Source organism: Artibeus jamaicensis, unplaced genomic scaffold, assembly GCF_021234435.1.
Source record: "Artibeus jamaicensis isolate MK-2021 breed Jamaican fruit bat unplaced genomic scaffold, CSHL_Jam_final scaffold_1964, whole genome shotgun sequence".
Classification (NCBI taxonomy): domain Eukaryota; kingdom Metazoa; phylum Chordata; class Mammalia; order Chiroptera; family Phyllostomidae; genus Artibeus; species Artibeus jamaicensis.
The window spans coordinates 17,709,260-17,730,300 of NW_026522030.1; the positions used below are offsets into that span (position 1 = coordinate 17,709,260).

The 21,041-nt window shown below is 42.6% G+C and overlaps 1 protein-coding gene across 1 annotated transcript in view; it reads right to left on the minus strand.

The window, feature by feature from the left end:
• Positions 1-1,456: 1,456 nt before the first annotated feature.
• The window catches only part of TGFBR1 (transforming growth factor beta receptor 1), a 45,181-nt gene continuing 25,596 nt past the window's right edge, over positions 1,457-21,041 (minus strand). The window contains exons 3-9 of the mRNA XM_053656338.1: positions 19,133-19,363; positions 14,226-14,456; positions 10,256-10,423; positions 9,416-9,572; positions 7,698-7,822; positions 6,532-6,662; positions 1,457-3,106 (exon numbers count right to left, since the gene is read on the minus strand). Of these exons, the coding sequence (XP_053512313.1) occupies positions 2,981-3,106; positions 6,532-6,662; positions 7,698-7,822; positions 9,416-9,572; positions 10,256-10,423; positions 14,226-14,456; positions 19,133-19,363 (1,169 nt within the window). The 3' untranslated portion in view covers positions 1,457-2,980. The remainder of the gene's footprint in view (positions 3,107-6,531; positions 6,663-7,697; positions 7,823-9,415; positions 9,573-10,255; positions 10,424-14,225; positions 14,457-19,132; positions 19,364-21,041) is intronic.

Here is a 21,041-nt window from a genome sequence, read left to right on the forward strand (position 1 = left end):
GCTCAGCCAAGGCTGAAGCTGCTGAAGGGCAGCCAGCAGGGCCATCATCTGCCCAATCTCTAAACGTGGAGACCCCTCCCAGCGACATTCAATGAATCAAGGAAATGAAAGTATGTCCCACAACTTCCAATGACCACTTTGCTCCAGATATCAAAGGCAGCTATGCAGTCAAAAGACTGCTGGGGGAAGGGTGCTGGAGAGAGGGGACGGTTGTCAAGGCCATGGTCTCTGAGTCAGGAATCAGCAGGAAGGCAGGGCAGGAGAGACAGGGCTGAAGTCAGTAGAGGAAGGACCAGGGATGTCTGTGCCCCCCTAGGCCAGACCCCCCCCGTCCCCACCCCTCCGGTGTACTGACCAAAAGGAAGTGGACAGGTCATTTGCCTGAAGGTTACTTTAGCCAAGTTGAATCTTGGAAGGTGAGCATCTGAAGACAGACAGGCAGTATAAAAAAAAGCCTGAGTTTCTGAGTTTCTAAATGACAAAGTTAGTACTCTAGTCAAATTTACCTGTGGTTGATCTACTTCATCTTTTAAATCACTTTCATTGTCAGTATTAGCCAATTGAGTCTTATCAAACCATCATTCGCCAAAAAAGGAATCAGCTGCAGTAATATGTAAACCCAATTTAGAATTAAATTCCAACTTTAAAAAATTCCCTGATTCATCAAAAGTGCATTTTATTCACTTAGGAAAAGTACAACTGTAACTCAACCTTTGATTTAGTAAAGAACATCTTCAGCAAAAATTGATTACCTTGTATGAAACTGAGAAACCATGTATCACAACTTTAAATGAGACAAGAACTTTTGGTATGTTCTTAATAAAATTATATAAAAATAGTTTTAGTGATAAAATGCATTGGTCCCCTGGATTTCATAAAGAAGATCTGGTAGGCTTAGAAATGGCAAAGGAAAAAAAAGAGTGCCTAATCACAGAGCTAGAGATTATGAAACAGGAAATATAACACAATTATAAGAACAAACCTCTCAAACTCATATATTTGCTTTGATGAAATCACAGTAACTATAGAAAAAAACCCTCAAATTTGGAGTCAAAATAGTAACCTCTAAGCACATTTTCCCCATGATGTTTTAAACACATGAAATCAACACTAAATTCCTATGTAATCTATTCTACCTAAAATTACTTTGGTTTTAAGACCAAACAGTCTTTCCGATTTATGCTATGAATAAGAGATAAGACATTTCAGAACGCAGCTCAGCCGGCACCCAGGGCCGCTCTCTCCTCCTAACCCTGGTGCCGGCGAGGTCATGCGGACCCTCGCACCGGGGACTGGCGGCACTGGGAAGCCAGTTTCGCCGCACAGCTAAGACACTCTGCCCCCCTCAGAGTAAGATCACAGTGATAAAGAAAACTCCAAAAACTGAACAAGTCCTGCAAAGAGTTCCAGCACTGGAAGGAACAGCCAGCTACCACAAGCTAGTTTCCAGTTCATGTGAGAAGACCATAACCAGTTTATTTGAAACATTTACTCTGACCAAAAAACACCTGTAAATGGAGAACCTAAATTCAGAATATGCTTTAGCTACCACTCTCCCAAATATCCGGAGTGCACTGAATCTATTACATAACCATGGAAATTGGGCAGTTAAAATATCTGTGCACAGAAGGAAAGAGAATATTAGAAGCTTCCTTCCTCAAAATGTAGTGAGACCTCAAAGCCACACTAAATCTAACCCTAGTTACAAAGACAGAAACTGCACCGAACAATGACCCCTACGTGACAAACATGACTCTCTTGCACACCTGGTACCTACTCCAATTATTAACTACCTTTACCCTCCTAGAAAAAGGCCTATCACTTAACATTACCCATATGCTAACTTGAAACATAATTCATTTCTTAAAAAAATAACACTGTCTTTGATCAGATAAGGAACAAAATGGCTTACAGAACGCCACACAGCTTTTCACAAGCAGCTAGACAGATTCTCCCTTTTAGAAAAATTAGTCTGGATGCTACAAACTTTACATGAAAGCCCTAGAAGCGTCTAGAGTGCCACCCCGTGTTTCTTGAAGCACACTCAGACAACACTGCTGAAACACAAAAACCTGACGTGAGATTCTTCGAAAGTGACCGTGATAACAACTGACAATGAATGCCGCTTCATCTCTTCAGTGGTTTAAGCACATTTTGGCAGGAGAAAGGCATTTTTCAGAATGGGATACCGAATGACATACCACAAAACCTCTTCCCAAAAAACAGAACAGAAAAGGTCTATGTTACCAGATAAATACACTTTTTGGATCGAAACACTACAGGTTTTAACAAGCACAGGCTCTAAGCCATTCTGCTTGTTTCCATTAGAAAGACACAGAAGTGGCACTTACTGGTGTAGTACAATCTCATTTTGAAGGCATGTAATGTTCTGAATATGTGAAAGAACAATAACAGTATACAAAACACAATTGCATAAATTATGTTCCTCACTACTGTATGAGGTCATTTTTAGACTCAAGATAAGAGTTTTTTAAGTGTTAGTTTTAAGATCCTGAAATTTATAGAACCGTACATTCGAAGTCTGAATCAAAGAAACTCTTTAGTGGTTCAGAATCCTCTGAGAATGTACTAACCAGGAGTAAATCACTTTCTTTAAAAACAAGAAATGCTCCGTGTAACTCGCAATCCAGCTCCTTTACCCTTAAGATGACCTTCAGCACAGCAGGGTCACTAAAGTTAAGACCAGCAATCATCTGTAAAAAAAGGCTTGTGTTAATAAAAAGTAAAGGTAGACTACACAACACTCCGTGTCTGTCCCGGGAAAGAAGAGTTCATAGTGCACAGCGAGGACCCACAGGGCTGGTTCCTGGGTCCACAGCAGTCCTGGGGAGTTGTAAATCGACCTTTCCAAAGGAAGCGGCATCCTTCTATTCCCTCTCGGTGAGGTAGAACAACTGACCTCCCAAATCAGAACCCAGGAGCAGATCTGACGAAGAGCAGAGTTCGGGCAAAGCCGCAGTTACATTTTGATGCCTTCCTGTTGACTGAGTTGTGACAAAGTTTTCTTAATCCGCAAGGCCGTGAGCCGAGCTGCCCCGTTGGCGTACCAACATTCTCTCATAATTTTGGCCATGACTCTCAAGGCCTGCAAGAAAACACAGACAAAAATAAAAAACTGTAATTAATGCATGTACCACTTTCCACTGATCTGGATAAGACTGTTTACCTAAAAGCTTTCTAAATGACATGTGTACAAGTCTTTTGTTTGTTTGAGCGCTGTCTGTAACACCACGTGACTAGAAATAACCGAAGCTCCCGTCAATGAAGTGCTGGTGCCAGCAGCCGGAAAGCAGACAGACACGGTGACTTACTCAGCAGACCTGAAAAAGCCAAACCCACACCCGACCTGTGCAGGGAAAGAAGGAACTTGACTCACACTGAACTACCACCTTAAACCTAAACGGAGGAATTAACTGTGTCAAGTACCTCTAGAGGGAAGTTTAGTCGAAAAATAGAAGCATCTGTTGGAAGAATCGGAACCCCAGAACCTGCCCCTCCCCTATACCAGCAATAAGCTGGAGGTTTGTACCTGAGAGGGTGCAATAGGAATTCCTGACTCGGGGAACACAGAGGAGAAAGTCCCAGACTGGCAATGCACTAAATGCTAAGGCCGTAGGCTTTCTCCATAAAACACAGGCAGCAACACACACATCCTCCTCCAGGCAAGAAACTGGCAGAGTCTTCCCTGGGGAGTGCGAGCCGCCCGGGAGGAAAGACCTAAAGGGACTGACCTCAGTGGTTCCCCAAGGAAGCGACCCTGTCAGATCACCTTCCAGACTAGCCAGACAGCTCCACTCATCTGCATGAAGCTTCCTGCAAGCTTTCAGGGCCCTGTTTTCAAACAGAAAGTATGAGTTTGGTCAGGCATTTGGGAAAAGCACATAAAATGAGAAGCTGCCAGAAACAGACAAAAAGCAACTTGGAGAAAATGGAAGCTGTACACAGAGAAAAAATATAATTAACAGTCTCAAATAGAATAAAGAAAATATGGTAATAGCTTTTTGTATCTTTCTTGACCTTGAAAAGGTCACTTTACAGAAGTGGGAGATAAAACTGATTTTAAAAAGCTGATAAACCTCTCAGAAAGTGGAGAAAAAAAAAACAAAGAAATGGGTAACACGAGGGAAAACATGCCAATTGGGAGGAGGTCTAACATTGATAATCATAATCAGAGTTGAAAAAACAGAGGAAAATGAGAGAACAAATCAAAGAAATATTTCAGAAACATTTCCTGGAAGTGAACATTTGCTTCCAGATTAAAAAGGACAAAGTGCCCATCACAGGCATATATTCATTCAACAAACATTTTCCAAGTGCCTAGCACATGTCAAGATACCATCCCAGGTGCTGGGGATACACCAGTGAACAAACAGACAAAACCCCAGGCCTCATACAGCTTACATTCTAGAGCAGCAGTCCCCAGCCTTTTTGGCACCAGGGACCATTTTGGGGAAGACGGTTTTCCCACAGACTGGGGGGGGGGTCAGGGGTGGGAGCAGCAGGTAGAGCTCAGGCGGAAATGTGAGCGAAGCTTTGCTGGACTGCCCACCACCCTGCTGTGTGGCCCAGTCCTAACAGGCCACAGGCTGCTAGCGGTCTGTGGCCCAGGGTGGGGACGGGAGCCCTGTTCTAGAGGACTAAAGCATAAAATGAATGAGGAAGCAACCCACACAGACTGTCAGCGGTGAGCGCTAATGAGAAATGTCATTTAGGGAAGGAGAGAAAATGAGCTAGGCAAGAGGATGGTATTTTAAATAGACGGAGAGGTAACATCTCAGAGACCAGGTAACATCTGGGCAGAGGCCTGAAGGAGGGGAGGGATTAGCAAACCGAGAAGTGGGCAGACGTGAGATCCAGGAAGGACTCAGCACAAAAGAGGCAAAGGGAAGCCCAGGATGAAAGGGGAGGGGCACCCCCAGAGGAAGGCTGCACAGATGGGCAGAGAGCGCCAGTCTGACTAGAGGAGGCCGGGAGGTTCTGTGAGGCACTTCCGTAGTCAGGTTCATGTTCTATTTTTACAGACTGTTTCAACTGTGGAGGGTTATAAAACCCTAGAAAAGTGAAAAATTGAATCGGTGATAAGTACACAGAAAACTAACAAAATGGAGAAAAACCAAAATGACAGTGTCGGCATTAATTCAGAATAATGTGACAGTGACGGCAAGTGGCATGTGTGGTCTTAGTGTAAACTGTGGACTTTTACTTATACTTCAAAAGCCATCTGTTCAGGAATAACCTGCTCTAATTACTGAGTGAGTGCATAAATACTCAAGTTTGTACTCTGCAGCATTAAGATCAAATTTATAAAAGACAAAAATCTAGCCCAACGTCATTTGTGAAACATGCCAAGTCTTTGCATCCATGAGATGTATTGTATCTAGGCCTACGTATATGATTTTGTTGGCGGGAGCTAAGGAGCTCTCTGGATGTCAAAGGTTCTACTGAGTCCTGTGTTATTTTTATTACTTTATTTTAATTTTAATTTTATCCTCATCCAAGGACATGTCTTCACTGCTTCTAGAGAAAGAGGAAAACATTGAGACAGAAGCATCAACTGGTTGCCTGAGGCAAATGCGTGGACCAGGGATCACACGTGACCCGACTGAGGACTGTACCCGCCCAGACTGAGGTGGAGGGGGATGGAGGCCCGAACCTGTAACCTGGGTATGTGCCCTGACTGGGAATAGAACCCTCGACCTTTTGGTTGCAGGACAATGCTCCAACCACTGAGCCACACTGGCCAGGGCTGAGTCCCACATTGTTTTAAGATGTAAAATCAACTACTTAGTGACTAGCTTTTTATTGCCCCTAAAGTACAAAACTTCAAATCTGGAGGGGAATGCTTTGCCTCAACATTATTATAATCAGTAACAGCTGACAATTAGAGAGAGACTACATAAAACTTGTCTGACAAATTCTTTAAATTTACGACTACAAAAATACTTCTAAAAGCTTTTGCAAGAGCTGGGGTTGAGAAGCTCAGACACTGCTGGGAAGCATTTTCCCCAATTCCTGGTGATTGATCACACAGGCAGGCGGATGAATAAGATACAAAACCATCTGAATGTCTTCACAATCATCTCACTCAAGCTCCTTATTTCACGGAAAGTCCTGTCAGAGAACTGAAGTGAGTTACCCGGATGTCACTGTGAGACAGTGCCCAGGCTCGGCCTAGAACACAGGGCTGCCGGTTCCCGCCAGCACTCGCCCCCACGCGAGGCGGCCCCTTCGGAAGGGGGGCGCTCACTCACAACGCAGGTGCTCTGGCGATGGGCAGACCTGCGCACTGTTCTGAGGGCCGCTGCCAGTAATACTCCATGGCCCTTCCAATGTGCTTACACGTGAGCATGAAAAGGAACTTGTTCTGCTTTTTCTCACTGGTTTAATTGCCATGAAAAAGAAAGAAAAGGGAATTCTTGTGTCTGTTATTCTTAAAGAAAAGTAGCAAATTTCCGCTTCCTAGGCAGAAGCAGTTTAGAAAGCTGCACAGTATCTGAAAGAAATACTCACTTCACAGCTCTGCCATCTGTTTGGAATATTTGGCCTCAACTTCTGTTCACAAACAACCTTTCTCATTTCTTCAACTGATGGATCGGAGGGTACAAGATCATAATAAGGCAGCTGGTAATCTTCATGAATTCCTATATTGGTTTAAAAAAAAAGAAAGAAAGTCAATTTTAAAGAATTTACTCAGATAATGCCAGACCATTCTTCCAACAGACAGGAAAGACACACTGAGCGTCTGACTACCGGGCCCCATCACTAAACCAGGTAAGTGGGATGGGCCCGCAGCTTGCTCTGCCTCATCCATACCTTGAAGGTAAACAGTCCTGTGGGATCACAAGGGCGGTTTTAATGACAGTGAACCAGGAGCTGTGAGGACTAGATTGGCATTTTCCCCTAGAGCTGTGATGTGAAAGAAATGCGTTTTCATCCTGCCGGTGCACAGCCTCTCACTTGGAACGGGGCTATACCCTCCATCACGGAGCTGTGACTCCTACAAGGCAGGCCTGAGGTGCAAACACCTTCCTCTGCCTGCCTCTGTCAATAACCCGTCCTCTTTGCTACAATATAGGGACATACTCTACCCCCTACAGCCTCAAAAACCTGGGACCCTAGTCTTGGCCAAGTGCGGGCCCCCAACAAATAAGAGCCTTTCTCAAGGAAACACCCAAAGCGCTCAATCTGAAACTAAACTTAAAAGTTAAAACAAACTTACTTTAAAAAGTAATGTCACGGCTGTGTGACTGTACTGTACTCTGTGTATCTAATTTCCAAGTTGGAGAAAATAACTGCTGTCCCGGGGGTTGGGGGTGGGGGTAACAAGCCTGACCCAGGTCCATGTTCGAAACAGCTTCCTGGGTGGCCACAGAAGCAGCTCCCCATTCTAAATAACTAGGTTTCAAGATGATAAAGGGTCAGTTTCTGATGTTTTCCAAGATTCGGGTGGAAACAGGAAAAGAGCACACCAGGCAGGGCAGTGCACTAGGTAAAGCACGTGGCGGTGCTTCCTCCCTGCGGTGCCGGCTCCTCCACCTCCCTTGGCCCGCCCCAGGGGTGCCGGGTGGACATAATCTCAGTCTGCTGCCCCGTGGAATTTTCTTCCATACGAGGGACCGCAACCGTGCGTAACATCTCTGTTCAGGATAAACTGTTGAGGAAAGGGGGGGATTTACCACCAATGGAACATCTTCGGGCTATTTCCCAGAATACTAAGCCCATTGCATAGATGTCGGCGCGCTTGAAGGATTCAAAGTGTTTCATGTTTATGGAATCATCTAGAACTTCAGGGGCCATGTACCTAAAAAGGAAGCCAGCACTTTATTTTACTGAATAGTGGCCATGTGACTACTAAACTCTTTTACCCCTTGAGAATTAAAAATAAAAAATCAATAGTAAGACTCTCATCCTCATTAGGCATAGTTCTTTTTTTTTCATGACTCATACCTCTTACAGAACTTTTCCCAAAGTACATAAAGTACAAAGTGAAAAATCATTCCATTACTAGCACACTGTTAACACTGGACGAATATGCTTCCAGACATCTCTGTTCACACGGATGCAGCGCTGTGCAACTGAGCTCGTAACATCGGCTAAACCCCCACTGCGATCTGCCTTATGATCTCAGTCTCCTCTGAGAGCCACAGGGAACAGTTCTGACTGTTAAATTTCTTAACCTTCACCACCTCCTTCGTCATGTACTCTGCAGGGACTATGTATTTCTAGAAGTCTCCTCACTAAAACAGAATGGAAGACAGGGCAGGGACAAATTTCGGGGAAGAAAATAATAGATTAAAACGAGAGCCAGTCCTCCTATTGATGCCGCACTGTAGGGCCCTTAAGTTTTAAAAACCCTACTAAGGTTACAGATAGGGACCTACAAAGACCTGCAGGGGGCAGGCTTGTGGGGAGGGGCAGACCCTGCACAACCCCTGGCCTAGAACCCAGAGCTGAGAGTTCTGAGTCCCTGTTGAGGCCAGAAACCCTGAATACGACGTGAACAGAACGAAGCTCGGCTCTCTCCAAGGCCAAGGCAGTGGTCTGAAAATATGTTCTGGCAACATGCTATGATACAGGGCAAGCTTGTGTTCACAGGTTCAAATCTCACCTCTTCAGCTTACTATCTATCCATAAGAGAGGTCAGCCACATTACAAAACCTCCATGAAGTACGTTCCTCTGGGAGTTGAGTAATCACACCGACCTAGTTAGATTCTTTTGAGGACTTGTGGGTTCAACAAATATTTACTGAGGACCTACTATGTATTAGGTGCTGTGATGGATGCTGGAAATACAGACTGCTTTCAAGCAGCCTGAAATCCAATGGAACACACAAATAAACGGACAGTTACACCATAATGTGTAAAGCGTTTCAGTGGTCCAAGTTCAGTGTGCTGTGAGAACTCTTGGCATGAATACCTAACAGGCCAGAACAGCCTTCCCGGGAGAAAGAAAGGATGCACACAAGTTAGGGAAACAGTAGGGAAAAGCAGGCTTTAGGGCACAGCACACACAAAAGTTCTAAGGAAGAAAGGCATATTTTCTGGAACTGAAAATAGTTGGGCTAGCTACCTGGCGGCACTTGAGTTGGGCATTAAATGAGATAATATATTAAAAAGACTCAAAATGACTGGCGCATAGTAGGCACCCTAGAAACTTAGCTCTGATTGCTACTGTAATTAACATAACAATGATATCTTCTGGAAGGATCACCTTTCATCAGCAGGCATCTCTGTAAGCCAGGTGACCTTGGTTTCAGGGTGGGCAAAGCCTTAAGATCTTCTTTCCACCTGTGGCTAATCTAACAAAAGTCTGAGTTTCAAAGGCGATAAATATGTACAGATGAGAAGGAAAAGGCACTGCTCTCTGAACATACTACTATTTATTCCCACGTACCTTTTTGTTCCCACTCTGTGGTTTGGGGCGATATCAATTGTGTCTGTGGCTGAATCATGCCTTACTGCCAGCCCCAAGTCTGCAATACAGCAAGTTCCATTCTTTTTTACCAAGATGTTTTTTGATTTCAAATCTCTGTGAGCAATGGCTGGTTTTCCTAAAGACAAACAAATAAACAAAACAGAATTGCTTTTTAAAAAGGTAATACCAATCACAATTCTTTCTTTGAAATTCGAGTCTCTTCTCCTGTCCCAGCGTCAATCAGCCCGCATTGCCCACAAGACCCGGGCCATTCATTACTTAATAACCTCGAGTGAACCAGGTCATTAGTGGATAATAACTAGAGCAGAGAGGTATTTTGGTATCTGAGATCCTACACGGCACAAAAATCATAGCATAAAAATTTCATAACTAAAACGGAGTATTTAATTTTTCAATGATACATATGCTCTCATGCAGTCTCCTTATCTCAAAGTCAAATATAATTTTTGTTAGCTAGCCAGATAACATTTATACAGCCTGCTGATGTTTACAAAGCATCTTCACATGTCATTTGACACTACACATAAAAAAAATATATAGTCTCTTAGACTTGAATTCTAAAATCAAGATCCTCAAAAATCAAAGTAGGGAACTAACTGAGTTCACAAACACACCGGTGCTACTACAATGACCACAGGATCTCTCAAAATACTCTGATTCCTAACTCCATCTAAGATGTTCAAGAGAAAGATAACACCTCCAATTAGGTTGCCTTCTTGCAAAACTGACATTGGATCGTGAACAGACACTAGATCCATGGGGTTTCAGAGCCTAAATAACAGGACTGCTTCACATTACCTTGGGTACCGACAATCTCCATATGAAGATGAGCAAGTCCACTTGCTGTGGACAGAGCGAGTTTTATCATTCCTTCCACGGTAACCGTGTATCTGTTCAAATAATCAAAAAGGGATCCATGCTCATGATAATCTGACACCAACCAGAGCTGAGTCCACGTACCATTGTCTGCAAAGGACAGCAACAATATTTCAGGTGGGCTGTAGAACATTTACAATTTCCTTGTTCAAATATTGTCCCTTTACTCTCTGGCCCAAATCCCACAACTGCAATATGATGGCACCTTAAGTCTGCATATATTTCTTTCATATTTTCAGTTTGTCTTCTACTTTTATGCATGTAACCATTAGGTCCTCAGAGTAAGCCCCCTATTCTTGAGATAAGACAGGATGACTAATCCCATTTGAGAGACAAGGAAGCATAGCTGGAAGGCAGTGATCTGGAGTCTACACAGACAGTGGCAGAGCTAGAAACTTGAATGCCTAGAAAGATGGCTGGTCCAGGTCAGGTGCTCAGCTGTTGTTTCTGGAAGGACAGAGGGAAACAATGAAGGAGGGAGGCAGGAGAAGGAGAAGTGTCAGGACCCCAGTGTGGCCACAGTGGGGATGGAGTAGAATGGAACAAAACTCGAGGTGAGATTAAATGAAGAAGTGCAAGCTTTAATGACAGACTCTATGTTTTAATTCACAAAGAAGCCAGACTCCAAGGTTTCCAGCCCAGAGAAACACAGAAAGAGCGGTATCACTAACACGGGGGAAGCTGAGAGGCACTGAAATGTCAGGAGGAGAAAAAGCGCGACCGAACCCGGTGTTACACACATAAAGTGATTCTGATCCTCAAGAACTAGGAATGCGTGTGCCAAAAGTTCACTTGTAAGCTGATCCATGAATTTGCAATGTGTTTTCCCATGAGAATTAAGGTAAAGGTTCTGGCCAGGCTGGTCTACAAAAGCCTATTTAACCTAGAAGTAGCTGGAAATATTAAGAAGAACCATGTTTCATGAAATTGTGAAAAAAAAAAAAAGTATCACAATCCTAGGGTGCAGCACAGCTCAGTAAAAGGGAGCAACCCGAGGTCACACCGACCTGAGCTGAAACCCAGGGGCTGCGACTGACCAGGTGACCTCAGACAAGTCTCTTAACCAGTGAGCCTCTGCTCCGTTTATACAACAAGAAGACCTTACTTTGCAAGACCACTACAAACATTTAAAAAAGAAGGTAACAGGTTTCTTTAAAACACGTAGTAAAATGCACGGAACATTAGGATTTAAAATGCACTGCTTCTTTTCTCATGAGTTATAAAACAAAAGAAAAAACCCAAGTTGGCATAAAACAGCTCCCATATTTTAACGGTTGTTATCTGCAGGAAAGCAACCCTGGTTAGAAGAGATTAAGGACGGTGTTTTCAGAAGCTTCTCGAGAGGATTTCTGAGTCCTTTCAAAAGGATTTAGAGATTCATGATACAAGTTATTTATAGACTTGTTCTTCATCTTTTCTTTTTCCTTTTACAGATACATCACTAGCTTTATCTGTGTGCTTGAATTCTGAAAGGCTCACAAATACAAAAAAATTAAACAGGACCACAGGTGGATGGAAGAAAGTGTTTTATGAGGTAACTGACAAGACAGGCAGAAGGAAAAAGGGCACGTAAGAGGCTGTGCGTGTACAAAGGGCTATCTGGGCAGAATGGACTCAATCAGGAGGACAAAGATACTCAGTAAGGAGGAGAAGGGAACTGGGGTGGAGGAGCCAGGGAAGAGCCAGCAAGGCCAGTTAGTTCCCACGGTGACCAGCAGATGACAGCACCAGCTTGGTTGCTGCCTGAGTAAATGCAAACACTCACGGCAGTGTGTGTGACTTGGAACGTGCCTAAAATATGCTGGGCCTGGGTGAGGTTTGAGCCTCAAAAGGCAGATCTGAGAGTCACCACTACAATAGAGTTTGAAGCCACGAATGTGGGTTAGTTCTTTAAAGGAGCAATTACTACTTGTAGAATGAGATCCTTCATAGAAATCAGTAAGAAGAGTTTCAAAAAACAAAGACAACTATTAAGAAATCAATAAAGTCTAGAGTCACAGAACATAATAAAGGTTGTTTTACAAACTGAAGAAGCTAAATGGTGTCCAAGGCAGAAGAAAAGGAAAACTGAGGACCTGGTCAGACTAGGGTCCCTGGTTTTGTTTAGTATTGTTTTTAAATTAAGTAACATTGAACTGGTAGCAGCCACTGATGACCACTGCCTACATCCATCACTGATTCTAGGTCACAAAAAAAAGATAATCCAACATTCTGTCTCCTGACCTGATGCAGGAAATATTCAACAGGAAATATACAATAGATAGGAAATATTTTCAGGAAACCAATAAAACATAATCAGATTCAGTCTTTAATGCTGACTACCAGTTTTCAGATAATACAAGGAGCAAGTTCAGAGACACTATAGGCCTTCAATTAGTAAAACCCAGAATGTGATAAGCCCTATAGAACAAACAATCCAGTTTCTCAACAAATAAACTGCGACAAGAAAAAGCCTAGAGATTATAAAGAACTTAAGATAAATGCCAACCACATGCAATGTGTGGACTTTAGATACTAAAGTGAGTAGCCAATTGTTAAAAAAAAAAGAAGACAACTGCGGAAATTTGAAACTGAATAGATATTTGAAGACATTTTAAAAAGTGACAATGGTAGTATGGTTATGTTTCATAAAAAGATCTTTCATAATCTAGAGATACAAACTGAGAATGTTTATGGATGAAAAGATATGGTATCTAGGATTGGCTTCAAATAATTTAGTTAGGGGCAGTGTAGGTGAAATCAGAGATCATATGACTGGCAGTGAGCTAATAATTATTGAAGACGAATGATGGAAGTTCCTTATATTATTCTTTTCTATATATTAAAATTTTTCCCTAAATAGAAGTTAGAAAAATAAAGAACGAATTCCTGTTGTAAATACATTTGAAAATACAGGGAAGCAAACAGAAAAACTATAAAATCTTTCATAGCTACCAACTGAGGTTAAACACTGTCCACAGTTTGAAACAATTAGGTACTGGTGAAGAAAATGGGAAGGGACAGAAGGAAAAAGATGACTGGTTCTGACCAATCTCAAAGATAATGATAGAATTTTTAACAAAACAGGAAATTGGGAAACGTCTGATTCAGGGTGGGGATGATGAGGCTTGAGTTGCAACACCAGTCTCTGACACAGGCTATAAAGGCAGGAACTGTGACAAAAGGCAGTAACTGAAGCCAAGCAAGTGGGTGAAGTACAGTGTGCAGTCTGGCTCGCAGCCACCACTCACGCTGACCCCCCACGGCCACGGCCACCTTGCCTCCTCAGCATCAGGTCTGACCTGGACCCTTGGCACCCATGAGGCCCACGCCCCTGAGCAACAAGCAAGGGCGTGTCAAGGTGGTTTTGGAGAAACCACGTCTCTATTTCACTGAGGTTATTTACAAGATTGATCTGTTTAGCCCCTGGCAACTTAAAACACAGAATACCGGGAGGAGCTGTTTTTATTCTCCCCGTGAACAACATTGTTAGCAGGTATCAGAATGCCCTGATGGTCAGGAAGAGGTGAAATGGAAACATGTATCAGGGTTCTATCCTACCTCAAAATTTTGAGCAACCTGAGTTTATAATTTTTCTGTCTTATGACTGTACTTAATAACTAACTGTCCAGAAGCAGAATAACAAAAGCATGATGCTTTTTAAACAAATGGCTCTTTACACTTTATAAAACAATTAGAGCTTTAGCAACACGTTATTAAGAGTCAAAAGAAATCTTTAAGAAGTTCCCTGGTTCTAAAGGCTTCTAATATATTCCATTTGACCTAGTAGGTCTAACCTGTATCACACACATCTATTTTTCTCATTAAATGTGACAATGCTTAGAAGTCATGTCTGTAAAAAGGCTTAATTAAGTAGACTGTAACACGCAGAGGAGAAGGAAACGTCACTGACCTTTATTGTCGGCTGCTATGAATCCCAAGATGTTTTCATGACGTAACATCACGGTCTGATAAATCTCTGCCTCTCGGAACCAGGAACGTTCTTCTCTAGAGGAGAAGATTTTAACGGCGACTTCTTCTCCTCTCCACTTTCCCCGCCAAACTTCTCCAAATCGGCCTTTGCCAATACTTTCTTGTAATACAATAGTTCTGGCAATTGTTCTCTGAACAAGCAATGGTAGGCCTGAAGATAAACGTAAACAGTTATTCAGTACAAAAAGAAAAATCAGCAATATTGTGGGTTTCCAGCACCAGGAAAAGAAAGTGGACCTTAACTTTTTTAAGCTCTACTTTTAAGAAACCTACAGTCTCAATAAGATAAAGGCTATGTTTTGCAAAAGAAGTAACTCACGACTAAAAGGCAAATAATAAGGACCACACACTTGATCTTAGCCAAAAGGCCGAGAAGCGATGGGACCATAAACAAATCCAGGAACTCCTGCCTAGAGGGTCAAGGTAGCCTTTGTAAAGTAAGTTGAATCCAGACTGGCCTCTACAGAGAGATAGAACCAAAAGGGAGAAAAGGAGGTAAGGTCATCGGGTAGGAGGAATACGCAAGCCCAAGCAGAAGGACGTGACCAGGAACCGGCGTGGATAACCGGAAAGGAGATGCATGGAGTACAGCGGTGGGACAGAAGGTAAGCTGTGACCAGACTATGACGAGGACTAGGTGCCAACCTCAACATGACCAATGACAGCTGTGGGTAAAAGAAGAACATTTACAGATTTCTGAAAAGAGCCCATGCATGGGGAGAAATCATTTAAAAATCTGACTTTGGAAAGATGAATCTGGTAACAGTTATAACTGTGGGAGGAGAAAAGCACTGAATACAAGACACAGACATATATGCTGGCCTAACCTTTAATAAGTCTGTAAAAATTGTCACAGAAACCACTTCAAGCTGGGTGATTAGCTTGCTAGGAACTGGCTGCCTGGGTCACACTAGCACCTTAAACAACAGTGTCTTATACTTTACTTTGCTAATGGGACACTGGCATTTTTTTTTACCAACTGAAGCTGCGATACTCTAAAACACATAATTTGAAATACTGCCACACGTATTTCATTATAGAAAAGAATTTACTACCTACAACATTTAAGTAACATTGTATTTGGAACTATTATAACTCATTTAAAAATCCAATCCCCTATGGACTAAGGAACTGTCATCTAAAATTATATTGATGCTGACAATGAAAATACCAGTATATATCATGATGAACACTAGATTTATTTATACAATCTATTACATATAAATTTGAGTCAGTTACAACTTGCATTCAGAGTTGCTTGCTAGATCAAATGGACTCAATGATAGTAAATGAAGTCTTCTGCTATCTTTGGTTCCCTGATGTAAATAAAATGTTTATAAATCCAAACGTCCAATCTTTAATACCATCAGAAGTTCTCTTTTCACGTCTACGTTTCTCAGATGGACCCTTTCCTCCCGTGCTCTACTCTATCCTCCTACAAAGAAGTGCGCCACCTCGACAACTGTTTTTATGTTTGTATTTACATGCTAGGTAAAAACAGATCTGTGAAGAATCCTTACTTAAATCAAGGAGCTTGTTAGTATTAGGAAAAATCAACTCCTAATTATGCTGTATTGCAGATACTAATGTAAATTAGTATGTAGACACTGATTTACATTAGTATCTACATATAATACTGAATTTTCTTAGAGCCTTTGAGCAGGGCCACACCACATGTGTAAAGATTTAAAGTGCACTTGAGTGGACTTCAGGAGGTTAACCTGAAGTTGGGAAACCGAGGAACAGAGAAGAAAAGGGAACAGTGAACAGGAGGTCCGGCAGCACCTGACAACTCGGGACTCACGTAAACTGTGATCAAGAAAGGCTAATGGGACAAGGGAAGTTCCTGTCGGCTCCAGCACCCCTGGATTCTAGATGCAGACCTAAAACTAAAAACCAAGTCTAGATTCATCATACTATCTACAGTTGGTTCCTATCACCTACTTGAGTACCTGCGCATTTTTAAAAAGTAGCAATTTTCTTCCCAAGACAAAAACAAACAGGTCTAACGTAGACCTCTATATCCTGCTTTACTCTTCTATGCATTCAGAACTGCTTGAGAGAGACATAAATAGGGAAAAGCTCCACCTCAGTGAACAGAAGACCCGACTAGCACACATCATGAGAGATCATAAGCCAGACCGAGACACAGGGGACACTGGTACGAGACTCCTCTCTGTCGAACACCAACACGCATGCACATGTGCACACACCCTTCGTGCTCTAACGACAGCTTGAAAACGGGCTCGGGCACGACCTGTGATTCAAGCCAGTGCAACACGGATTTGGTCAGCTTTAAGGTCCACTGTCTTCCCTGCAGTTCCCAAGTTAAAGGAAGTCTTTGTGATAGAAGGGCCTTCCCTCAGTGATAGTCAGGTATAAGTAATGAATATGTGAACTCACAACATTGAACGTTTAGTTTTACCTGTTCCTCAACATGTGAAGAACGAAAAAAGGTGTTATGTACACAGTTTACTTACTCACAAGCATGAGTCCGGTGCATGAGGTGCATAAGGTTTCACAATGAACAGAAGGGAAAGAGCATTTTTTGCTATCAATCAACAGACGAAAGCGTCTGTCTGGATAAATCTGGAGGCCACTAGGCACACAATGCACTCGACAGGGAAAGGAGGCCTTAAACCAGGCTTTTTTGTACAATGCAGCAAATGGATATCGTACGTCGGATTTTTCTTCTAAACATCTTTTCAGCTGGTCATTTGGACACACTTTCAGCACCTACCACGTGCTTTCACACAAACATCTTTGTCTCATCTGACACTCACAACAAGCCAATTACTTTCATTTTAAAGATAAAATAACTCAGGCATGAGACATCATCCAACTGCCCCAAACCACCAAGCTAGCAAACACTGCAGACAAGTGTCCGCGGGCAAGGCAGGTGAGGGAAGCAAGAAGCTTTCAGACAACAGAGCTCTGATCTCTGATGGCTCTGGAAATAAGGACGAAATGGAAAAAGAATAATTCCACTCTTCACTACCTGTCTGTATCTTTACGGTAAATAAAACGTATTCTTATTGGAAAATTAGCTGCCATCCAGACAGCGATTCCAGACAGCGATTCCTGCTGACCCTCTAGGCAGGTCCGCTCACCTTGCACTCTGACACGCACCCCTGTGCCAAGTGCCCTGAGCTGCTCTGAGTACCTGGGCGTAAGTCTGTCAACAACAGAACTGGACCAAGAGATTAATTAACTCCGAGTGATTTGCAGACACCCTGATTTCCCGTGACTTTTGGCCCTTGCTTATCATAGTATTTTGGTCCAGAATTACTTCTAGTAAGAGCCAGAACTCCTTTCGGATCTGGACTAACCCAGAATCAGTGGGAAAGCCCAGGCAGCCCTAAAGCAGCCTCCACTCCTCTACCGCTCCTGCCCAGAGACGGTCCCGCCGTCAGTGCTGAGGCTGCTCCATCTCGTTCCAACGCCTTCCTGACTTTCATCACAGTGGTCTCAGGGGTCCCCAAAGGCTACCCTGTGGGACCCGGGCTCCAGTGCATGCCTGCCTGTGTCCTAGAAGCTACAGCCAGAACTCACTACTGGGGATAGGGGGATATATATATATATATATATATATACACCAAATTCTACGGGGAAGACTTCAGGTCATGAAATCAGTTTCTTCATACTTAAATAAATGAACAGACAGGCATATACATCAATATATATTCATTTCCTTAAAACAAATAGGCATCTGTCATTACGTGAACCTTATCAGACGTGATTTTGTGCTTCAAAGTCATATTCTTCCCCAGTCACAACCTCTGCTTTAACATTCCTTTAGTCACCTGATTTTAAAATTACTGAAATTCTCAAATCTTCAATTTGTCCATAAATGTAGCCCTTATTTGAAGCTGATTTATACTTTTCAAAGGCTAGATAGCATATCTCATTTAAAAGTCCCAACAAGCCACCTTAAGTCGTGTTACCAATGGTAACTGTTCCGCATTCCTAATGTAGAAACAGAAGCCCAGAGAAGAGCTGGTTTAACCCAGGTCTGAGGGCCAATCACTGACAGCGCTTGCACGGAATCCGGACCTCCCGATTCCTACCTGTCAAATTACAGGGGGGACAGGGGTCCTCCCCTTTACGCATCCTTCCAAAGCAAGAAGGAGTACAAAATGAATCCCCTTCAGTTGAGACATAAAGCACTGCTCCATCAAAATCCACTTCAGGGGATAATGCGGCAATTTGCCAATCTAGTTCTGACCCCACATAAGTCACCAGACCTGAGAGAAGCGAACATTGGTCACGGGGGCCATGGATCCATAAAGCTACATTAAATAACAAGCTCATCAGACTTTTTTCCTGAAGTGAGAAAATGACTAAGAATTCATAACTTTAGTAAAAAATTAGGCCCGAGGTAAGGAAACTATGTCATATGTGGACAAAGTAAACAAGCTTCACAATCTGAAACACATTTTCTGTCACTCCTGCCTTCAAAACCAAAAATAAAGCTGGTGCCCAACACTACCGAACAGGTAGGGGCAGACAGCCTCGCCTAGGTGAGGGTAATTCCCCTTAACCTTCCTGCCTCATGGAGTCGTGAGAAGGGGAGAACGCTCTGGAATTTACACACACATGAAGCTGACACACTGACTTATTTCAGGAAAAATAAGTTGTGATCTGTCTATCCTAAACTTAGCCTTGGTCAGATATGGGCCAAGCTTAAAGACCTTCTTCAGGCTGAAAGCTGCAATTGCATTCATACTATCTCAAGTTTGAACAAACTAAGCCAAGTGACTCGGCCAACTAAGAATTCAGTTAATTTGTTAAAGACTGCTTAGGAAAAAGGAAAATCAATTACATTACCTGATCCAGACCCCGATGTCGTCATATCATAAATTAAATCTTTCAACGTGGTGCCCTCTGAAATAAAAGGGCGATCCAAGGAAGGGTCCTCTTCATTCGGCACTCGATGGTGGAGGGCAGCGCGGTTATGGCAGATGTAGACCATCAACATGAGGGAGATGCAGACAAAGCAGACCGGCCCGGCAATGACAGCCGCCAGTTCAACGGGACCGAGGCCTGGGGACGGCTTTCCTGAAAAAGGGCAAGGGCAACAGACATCAACAACAACAAACACACTGTCAGTGACACCCACAATTTTCTAATCATCCACACTTCCTGTCGTTGGCCACCACTGCCATTAGTCATGGAGCCTCACTATAGCCGCTCACAGGGCTCGAAACCAGAGTGAGTGAATCATGCACCCCCCGCCCCTCCCCTTTTATGATCACGAACTCAGTCAACATCCACGTATTCTTCCTGCATTTTCCAGCCATCTAAGTAAATAACAGGGCTAGCTACCACCAACACTGTAGGACCTCTCTATTCACTGCTCTCAGGTTACCAATAAAAGAACCAATAATCTGGAACAACTCCCGTTAACGTCTTCTTAACTTTTATTCTTTTTAAGTAGTTCTGCCATGTGTTCCTATTCTAAGGCCAGGATACATATGCTCACAGCAGGGGGGAAATGTGTAAACACAGAAGAGTGAAAGTCATAAAACAATTCCTACAGCCTCACCGCTCCAGACAATTCACATTTAGTGCATGTATGTGTGTGAATATCTCCATCAATTGTGTTTAGGCAAAATATATTCTTTTGATTTTTATAACAGAGCTTGCATGTGCAAACTTTCTAGTCTATTTTAATCACTTCAGCTTTTAATTCAAGAGCATTTATTTTCTTACAATATCCTTTGATAATGATTGTTTTATACTGTTTCAGAAAGACATTACTGACAATGACTTTGTCATCACCCTGAACCCTGCTGGTTCACTGCACACCATGTCTTTGATAACACCTCTTCCCCACTGCTGACATCTTATTTGAATTGATCCCTTACGACAAAGAATTCTAATTCCAGTAATCTCTTTCCGGAATAGAACATGGATCCTTATACACTGAAGACTTAATTAACTCAAGGTGCCTGTTGCCTTTATATATAAAAAAATCTTGGCTTGTCTAAAGAATTCTGAGTGACAATCACTATGTGTTCCATTGCCTTCTGGATTTTTAAAAAAGCAGAAACTATCTTAACTTTTTTCCTTTTGTAATGAATCAGTGTTAACTTGTGCTAAATGTATATACTTTTTTTCTTTATTCTTTTTTGTTTTTTATCTTCACCTGAGGATATTTTCTTTGATCTTAGAGAGAAAGAGAGAAACATCAATCGGCTGCCTCCTATACGCAACGCGACAAGGACTCAAACCCATGACCTAGGTATGTGCCCTGACTGAAAATCAAACCTGCAACCTTTTAGTGTAGGGAATGAAGCTCCAACTGAGCCACCTGGCCAGGGCTTTTTCTTTACTCTTAAATTTGGTGTTATCCTGCCCTGGATGGTGTGGCTCAGTGGATTGAGCACGGGCCTGCAAACCAAATGTCTGCCAGCTCAGTTCCCAGTCAGGGCACATGCCTGGTTCCCAGGTTCCCAGTAGGGGTGGCGTGAGAGAGGCAACCACACACTGATGTTTCTCTCCCTCTCTTTCTCCCTCCCTTCTCCTCTGCCTGGAAATAAATAAATAAATAAATAAATAAATAAATAAATAAATAAATAAATGCAATCTTAAAAAAGTTGGTGTGTCTTTCATTATACGTATTTGAGTAGGTATTTTAAAATTAATTTTGCATAGTATTCTTATCTCTTTTGTCTGCTCTTCTGTCTTTTTTCTGGAGTTTTTATGCTAAGCATATGGGATCACCTCGTCTGTC